Here is an 8202-nt window from a genome sequence, read left to right as displayed (position 1 = left end):
CATGCACCTTTAGAATTTTAAAAACATCGTTTCTCCATCGCGGTTAGGGAGTTGGCAGGTGTAAAGAGGCATGGAATGGCTCTCGGAGAACCCCGGATTATGGGCCTCAGTCTCCAGTTCTTTTAAAAAAAAGAATAACAAGAATTTCACAGTCAACGTGGCCGAGCAGGCTCAGCGTGATATCAAGTCATGTTTGCAAGACGGGCACGAAGAGGACGAAGTGAGCTCGCCGTCGACTCGGTGTCGCTGTGTTGCCGCGGTGCTCCACGACGCCCCCGCTCGCTGCGCATTTCTAACTGTCAAAGTGCGGGCGGCAGATGCGGATCCCAGAGGCCGATATGATGTGTGTCAATGAGAGCGTGCGCCTTTACTTCGAGCCGTGTGACGTGCTACCATTTGCGTCAGGATCCCGCTCGTCCATTCGATGCGTCGAAGCCGACGCCCCAGGGTTGGGTACCACGACCCTGTCCAATGTCCACACCCATGGCCAGACTCGCACGCATGTTTTTTGTGTCAAATATTTCTCTCTAAGTAGGGTAACGCCGTCTAAAGTACATCAGATTAGACCCCTCATGACGCGGTTTCGCGTGGCCATCGCGCACTGCGCAAAGCTTTGAACTATACACCGACAATCTCCTCCAGCAACGAAGCATTGCCGCCCAGTCTCCAAGTTATTTTCTTGCCCGATTCGTTCGTGAACAAGGCGGGAATGCGCCTGTAAAAAGAACTTCGGTCCACTCCCAAGGCGTCGGCGTCGAAAGAAAAGGAAGAAATCACCGTCTCCAGAGCATCGGATCGACGCCACGGCGCGCGCGTATCCCTTGCCTGCGCCCGAAATCTAGATCGGCATGGCGAGAAGTCGACGCTCCTTTATTGGGCACCGGTTTTGAAGCGGTTGCTGACCTCGCCGGTGAGCTTGGTGGTGTCGTAGCCGGGAGCGTACGTGGGAGCAATCATGCCGAACATGACGACGAGGACCATGATTGTGAAGACGATGACGGCAGCCTTGCGGAGCACCGGCTTGCGAGCGCCAAATTCGGCCCAATGTCGGCCGGCCTCTCCGGCGTATCCCTTGAGCTGCTCGTAGCCAAGCTTGTAGTAGACCATGCCACCAAGGGCAATGGAGTAACCAAAGAACTGCACGGCGGTGACCTCGGTGCCCCAGATGATCATGGAGGCGACGACGAGCATGATGTCCTTGAGGACGCCGCACAAGGTGAGAACCACGGCCGACGTCTTGCCAATCTGCAGCGCACAGTGAGTGGGGGGAAACAGAGGGGAGGGGGGAGGGGAGGGGGAGGGGGGCGTACGAGGAAGACGACGGAGACGTTGAGCATAAAGGCGCAGAAACCGTTGAGGAAAAAGGTGAAGAAGCCGACGTTGTAGACCTCGGACATGGAGACTCTCGGAACCTCCCAGATGAGGGCGACGACTCCGTTCATGACGGCGCAGATGGGCGCAAAGTAATACAGCGAGACGAGCGGGTCCATCTTGAAGTCGGCGGAGCTCAGCAGACGCTGGACCATGGTCAGACGGAGAGCCTCAAAGACGATGCCGCCAATCTGGAAGGCGACGCCGATGGGCACGAAGTGAATCTCGCCAAACGAGGCGATGATGACGCCGACGACGATGGCGGAAACGTTGAGGAACTGCCTCAGGTTGGGCTGCGTCACGCCCAGGATCCAACCGGAGATGAGGACGGCGACGGGCGTCGTGGCCTTGAGCATCTGGATGAAGGCGACGGAGAGATAGAGGTAGGTGAGGTTTCCGCAGATCAGACTCAGGCTGAAAAAGATGCCGATGGGCACGACGGCCCGCAGATAGACGCGGCCCGTCATCTTGACCGTTTTGCGGCCGTCGAGCATCGTCGTCCAGCGGGCCATCAGCTGGGTGACGACGGTGGAGAAGGTCAGGTGATAGGTGGTGAGGATGACGGGATAGCCTGGCGGCGACGGCTTAGCGACGGCTCGAGCATGACGGACGGAGTCGGCCGTCGGCGGGGATACGTACGGAAGTTCAGGGTGTCCAGAAGCCATTTGTTGAAGAGGATGACGGAGGAGCTGAATCCGATCCAGGAACTAGATGGCCTCGTCAGCTGAAGGCGCCCGGGCACGTGCGGGCGAGGACAGGACCGGTCGGGTTGAAGCGTACACGATGTAGAAGATGGGATGCAGAGAGGCACTCGGCGACTCCTTCTCCGCCTGCGGATTGACGGTCGGGAGAAGCTGAGCGGCATCTGAGCGGGCAGCCTCGCCCGAGACACGGGTCTTTTCCTCTGCAGACATTGTGTTTGCGTGCCGTCGGTCCGGTCAATCGGAAGGCTCAGGGGCGTCGGTGTATGTGCGAATGATGCTCGTGGAGCAGAGATGTGTCTGTTGCTGCCGACTCGAATTCGGGTACGGGGGGGGGGCGCGAACGAACGGACAGACGGCCTCGACTTTGTTGCTGCCAGAGTGAGTACTCGTGGATGGGAGTCGGACCTCGTTTTCGTACCGAGACCGGGCGCGATGGAGGGGGGAGAGAGAGAGGGCCGGGCGGTTTATGCAACTAACGGGTTTGCACCGACAGGGGCGGGAGGCAGGTAATTAATATTAGGAGGGAAGTGCTGGAAGCGGAAGCGGAAGCGGAAACGGAAGGGGAGGGACGAGGGCGATTGCACGACGAGGCGAGTCGACGACTCAGCCTGCTAGCCAATCGGTGCCAGTACGCGCACTAAGCTACAAAGAGGGAACGTCGCACACGCACGCAAGTGTACGTAGGCTAATGGGCAATGGCGGCAAGTGAAACAGGTGTCCTCGGTAGCAGCGAGCAACGAGGCAAGGGAAGCGGAATGATGAGCAGGAACTACAAGGAATATCACCAACGACGCTGCATGTATTCTGTGTACAAGTTGGTGTATTACCCCGTACTTTCGTGTTGTTGAAGACTTGCCCGCCGTGTGTGCAATGCAATAAAAAATATTCCACGGGCGCTTGGAAGATTCTCTGCGCAGGGTACTGCCCTTGCTCAAACGGAGAGAGTGAGTGTACGGTACTGTACGGAGTACGGAGTACTGTAAGTAAGTATTACTGTATGTACGGCGTACTCCGTATACAGTAATAATCCACGTACTGCCTTATCCGGTACAGCATTAGAGACACGTCTCCGCTGTTCCACGTTGTAGGGGTTCAGGCAATGCCGCATGGAGTGCGGGCACAGATATGGAGTACTTGTTCGGAGTAGTCCATGTACTAGTACACGCAGCAGTACCGCGGTGGATTCGGTACTTGTCCATGTCCCGCTCGACAAGCAATACATACCTACAGTACTCCGTACATGTAAGTAAGTACTTAGATACATGTACTGGGTACATGCAGTTATACCAGTCCCCTCGAGGTGCTTAGGTGCCGGGTACGCAGTTTGAAGCGAGTTCAGCGGCTATGCCAAGTACCTACAGTACTACCTGCTAGTCGTTGTATCCTGGTACGGAGCATCCGTCCCACACCCCGAACCAAGTTGGTACGCAATGCTGGATTCATGTGTGCGTACATGTACTTGTAAGTACGTGTACAACTACTGTAAGTACGAGTAAGGTGACTTGGCCTGCCTGCTGGGATCTAACGAGTAATACTTGCCGTTGGAAGTACTGTACATACTTGCTGTGTGCAGTGCCTGTACCTGCCGAGTCCCAAGCCAGCCTTCCCGTCCAAGGCTTGTTTTCCTCGGACGGGATTCAAATGACGCCTATGGAGCACCTTGTCGTGCACCCCCGTCCGATCCACATGCTAGGTACCTACGAAGCAGTACACGACTTGCACTGTTTGTCATGTGCAATGTAATAATACGTGTACTTGTACGGAGTACCCTACAGGTAGGTGTACTTCATTGTACATGTAGTGTTTTCTTTGCTGCACCTGGACGCGCACGTAAGTACTGTACGGAGAGTGCCCCAGGTGTGCAACTACTCCGTACGCGCCGCAGCATGCAAAGTTCCATGCCCTGCCATGTGCACTCCTGACTGCATTAATTTTCCTGACCCCATGATGAGGACAAGGAGCGGGAAAGTCATGCATGCGAGGCTCTCATCGTGCGAGCCTACCCGCACAGTCTTTGGGGAACACCGTTCGCTTTTGCGGCCGATACAATGGTCGTTTTATGTGGCTAGTCAGCAAAGACCTTTGTCTTGTGAACTTGGTACTTCTGAGTATTGAGTACATTAAGTACATGTACATGTGCTCTGTACTGGACGACAGATTGAGAGTATTATCATTGGACGGTTGCCACCATGAACCACGGAGAATTACTGGTAACTACAAGGTGGAGTGCTCCAAACTCGCGTAAATTTGAACGCGTCGTTCGTTTGTCCGAGGCCGCTCATTGTGGATGCGAAATTAATCTCCCTGCTGCATGCTGAAATCCACGCACATGACCCAGGGCGGCACCAAGACGCTGCTGATGCTGGCACTGTCCATCGGCCATTGTGACGAAATACGAGGGTCAAGCAGATGCCATGCATATCCGTCCATACCAGTTCTTAACAGCGATCATACCAGTACTTACTAGGTACCTATGCATGGTGAAGTTTGACGTAGGGGTAGAATTAGGTGCAGGTGTAAGTACAGTACCCGGTTAGCTGTGTTGGTGCCCAAGGTTGCGTGTCCGTCCACCGTCAATGTTCAGAAGTATGGCACTTGTACTCCGTACATGTAATGTACTGGCACTTGCTTGCAGAGCAATGTACATAGTACATGTGCAAGTGCCTCTTTGTAGCAGCAGACACATCCATCCTGACCCAGACCGACAGTGTACGTAACGAATGATATAAGTACTAGGTACCTAAGTTATCTAGTACTAACTTGCATGTAGGAGGCCAGCTGCTTGTCTACTGGATTAATTCTTAGGTACTTACGTACTAGGTAAGTATTTACAGTGTACATGTAGGTGACCTGTACAGGACAGCAAGGACATGCAAGTACTAACAGTACATGTATTACAATACTTACTTACTTTACAGTGCTTGCGTCCGTACTGCAGGTGCAAGTACAACCCTCCCTGCAGTCATCCAGGGTTCAAGTTCCCCTTGCGGTTGAAGCAGGCAAGTAATTTCAACGTACGACTTTTGAAGCCGACACCGCTTCACGGATCATGCTCGACTGTTTCATGGGCGAAGCGGCTGATCGCTTGACTCTTAATGTCAAACTTCAGTCGGTCATGATGCTATACCTCGACCGATTTCTCTTTTTCGATTTTTCATTATTGCTGGAAGAGGACTCTATCGTCCAGAATGCTCGGCATTTACTCGTACTTGTACGCAAGCTCAGTCGAAAACGTGCGGAGAATGGCGTACAGGTAAGTACTTACGATCGAGCGAGGAACTCATGGAGTCTGGAAGGACACACAGTATCGCGGAGGACGGAGTATGAATACTTGTACGGAGCACTCCGTAATACATGTACAAGTGTCCGGAGTGCAACGATGCACGCGAGTGCTGCTTGTACAAGCAAGTGCACTGTAGCAAGTAAGTAGTGGCACATGTACAGTAGTTGTCAGCGTGCGAGTACCTAACTACATGCAATTGTGTCTTAACAATGTAGGAACTTTCAATACACATAAGTAGTATTACAAAGGTGGCCACGAACCGGCAGCGGCAGGAACCAGCATCAGCCACCTCCACGGTACTTGCATAAGTGCATGAACATGTTGTACTGTAAGTACAGTGTACTGTACTTGCATATTGTACTTACAACTAATAGCCCTTGTACTTACTTTCTTTGTGGTGCACTCACATTCTGATCCGTAGGGAGTACAACTACGGAGTACTCCGTACAAGTATTAATCACATCAACACATAATACCTGGTACATACAGTTCTTGTAGGTGCAAGTCCATGCCGGCAGATTTATGGAACCGTGTTGCTTGCAGATGACGCGAACCAGCAAGGATTCGTGCTGCCAGTACAGAGTACTCAACTACAGCACATTACCTACCCGTCACTGCAGGGCGTACCGTAACTGGGAAGCATCTGCTGCAGATAGATTCGAGTTCCGCAATGCCGCAGCCCGTCACAGCTCCCTCCGAACCATGGCCCACACTGGACGGGCCTGGAGCCTGGCAATTTCGCCTTTGACAAAGGTCATCTCTCCTCGAGCTGGGGTGGTTGCAGGTCGCACCACGTAATTTCTACCCAAGTGTTTGCATCTCCCAAGCACACTCACCGCAAGTTCGGCCGCCTACGGATATGAGCAGTAGTGTGGAGTACTCGTCCTCGTATCACCGAGCATGGTTTGACAAAGGGGAAATCCCGAGGGCGAGTTTGCCACCTGCAACCACGCATCCATTCCCGCCGCCGCCGGTACTCGGTGCCCGTGTGCGGCATCAGCTTGTTCGTACCGTTGGCATCCAGCCAGCTCGTGTTCAAGTGCTGATACTCGGTACAGAATACATGTAGAGTGGGTGTGTTGTGCCAGTGCCCTAGCAAGTTCGATACGGAGTAATTAAGTACTTACGTCCAATTGTAGTTACTAGTGTACTAATTTCCAAGCATTTGGTGCATCCCACTGGCTGCAGCACATTACTGCAAGTATGGTCTTTCCTGCAAGCACGGAGTGAAGTGCTGCGCTCCTTTCGTGCACCTACTGTACAGAATTGCTTCAACCATCTGTACTTTGTACATATCCAAGTATTTACAGGTACAGTACTTACATTTACAGCTACGGAGCGCACGTATGGGTGTGGTTCCTTCCACCAGTAGCACGACGTCAGTGACAGAGTCGACCGGCAAGGAATGCCCTGACCGCTGAGCATCATTTCGCCCTTGTCCACCGATGCTCATGGGATGAAGTGGGAACGAAGCCAGGCACGGCGTACTTGTACTCTGTTCCAGCTTGTGCATGGGGGGGACGGAGTCGAACTGTCTACAGTACTGTACATGTACTCCGTACTCGTACAAGTACTTGCTCAAGTGCTTACAGTACAGTACATGTACAGAGTATTAATTACTGCAAGTACTTACCGTAGGTATAGCTGTAAGTGCCTACTTATGTCTGCATGTCTACAGTACAGTACATGTACTTACCGGGTATGTACGTACTTGCAGTGCGAGTAATACGTGTGCGAGTGCCCGTACGCGAACGTGTACAAGTAATACTCCGTATTATCAAGTCTTATTATTCGGCGGTGCCGAGTCTGAAGCGCATTACGCGTACCTCCTTGTGGACGGTCCCACAGCGATAAATTGGCAGCGGAACATTCTGGTACATGTACGTGTACTTGCATGAAGTGAAGGTCATGGGTAGGTCTTAGGCACTTGTATCTGTACAAGTGCTCTGTGCGGTGAGGAGTGCTGTGGTGTTGTACTGCTGCTCGCTTCGACCGGCTTGCTGCAGGTGGGGCTCGTCGGCCCCCCCTGTGGCACTGGCCCTCTGGGAAGCTACCAGGAAATAGGATGAAGCTTAGGCAGTACTAATACTTGCAACTACAACTACTTTACGAAGTTCGGAGTATACTTGCAGGTGTTGTGACTGGGTATTACTAGGTACCTTGACACCGTAAGTCCTGTAATGAATAGTGCAAGTAATTACATCGTACAGAGTGTTCTAGGCCAAGCACTGTGCATTGTACCTGCTTGCAAGTACTTAAGTACACCGCCATGAAGCCGGATTGGTGGATTAGCTAGTACGACTCCGTCGGAGAAAGAGTAGAGCGCTAATGAATGTGTACGGAACAAACTTAGTACAGTAGCTAGCTCATCGGGAAGGTATCCTGTACCCTCCATCGTCGTCGAGGTACATGCAGATACTTTAGTTGCCAAGTACCTGCAAGCCATGGAGCGGAGAAAAGTACACTCATGTCTGTATCCACAGAGTACTGACGCCGCTTCAAGCTCGTACAGGCTACTACTGTCGCTGCCGTCCCCACCTCTCCGCTGCCCCTCCACCTCTACTTTTTTCAGCAGGCAACGTGTCAGGGTTCGGGGTGCTACTACCTTGCAGGCAAGTACGGAGTACTCCGTGCAACATTACTTACTTCGAGGACAACCGCGACAACCGTCGTCCTCGACAACAACAATTCATCTTGGCAGTCAATTGCTTCCCCCATTCCGCCGCTGTATGCTCGACTTCCTCCGTGCTACATACTAAACACCCCGGCACACGCACCTCGCCGTCCTTTGGCTTGTCGACTCCCTCCTTCTCCTTCAAAGTCCCACCAACAACATCCCCCACC

The 8202-nt window shown here is 52.8% G+C and overlaps 1 protein-coding gene across 1 annotated transcript; it reads right to left on the bottom strand.

Annotated features, from left to right (window-relative positions):
* Positions 1-870: 870 nt before the first annotated feature.
* On the bottom strand, positions 871-2285 carry DCS_07225 (triose phosphate/3-phosphoglycerate/phosphate translocator; the record flags this gene model as incomplete). The annotated part of the gene is made up of 4 exons (XM_040804510.1): positions 871-1245; positions 1311-1942; positions 2011-2078; positions 2152-2285. The coding sequence occupies 4 exons, from the start codon at positions 2283-2285 to the stop codon at positions 871-873; spliced, it is 1209 nt and encodes a 402-aa protein (XP_040654614.1).
* Between the last annotated feature and the right edge of the window lie 5917 nt (positions 2286-8202).

This window comes from Drechmeria coniospora, chromosome 03 (assembly GCF_001625195.1).
Source record: "Drechmeria coniospora strain ARSEF 6962 chromosome 03, whole genome shotgun sequence".
NCBI lineage: Eukaryota > Fungi > Ascomycota > Sordariomycetes > Hypocreales > Ophiocordycipitaceae > Drechmeria > Drechmeria coniospora.
The sequence above is the reverse complement of the archived record's forward strand: the minus strand, read 5'-3'. Positions and strand labels throughout refer to the sequence as shown.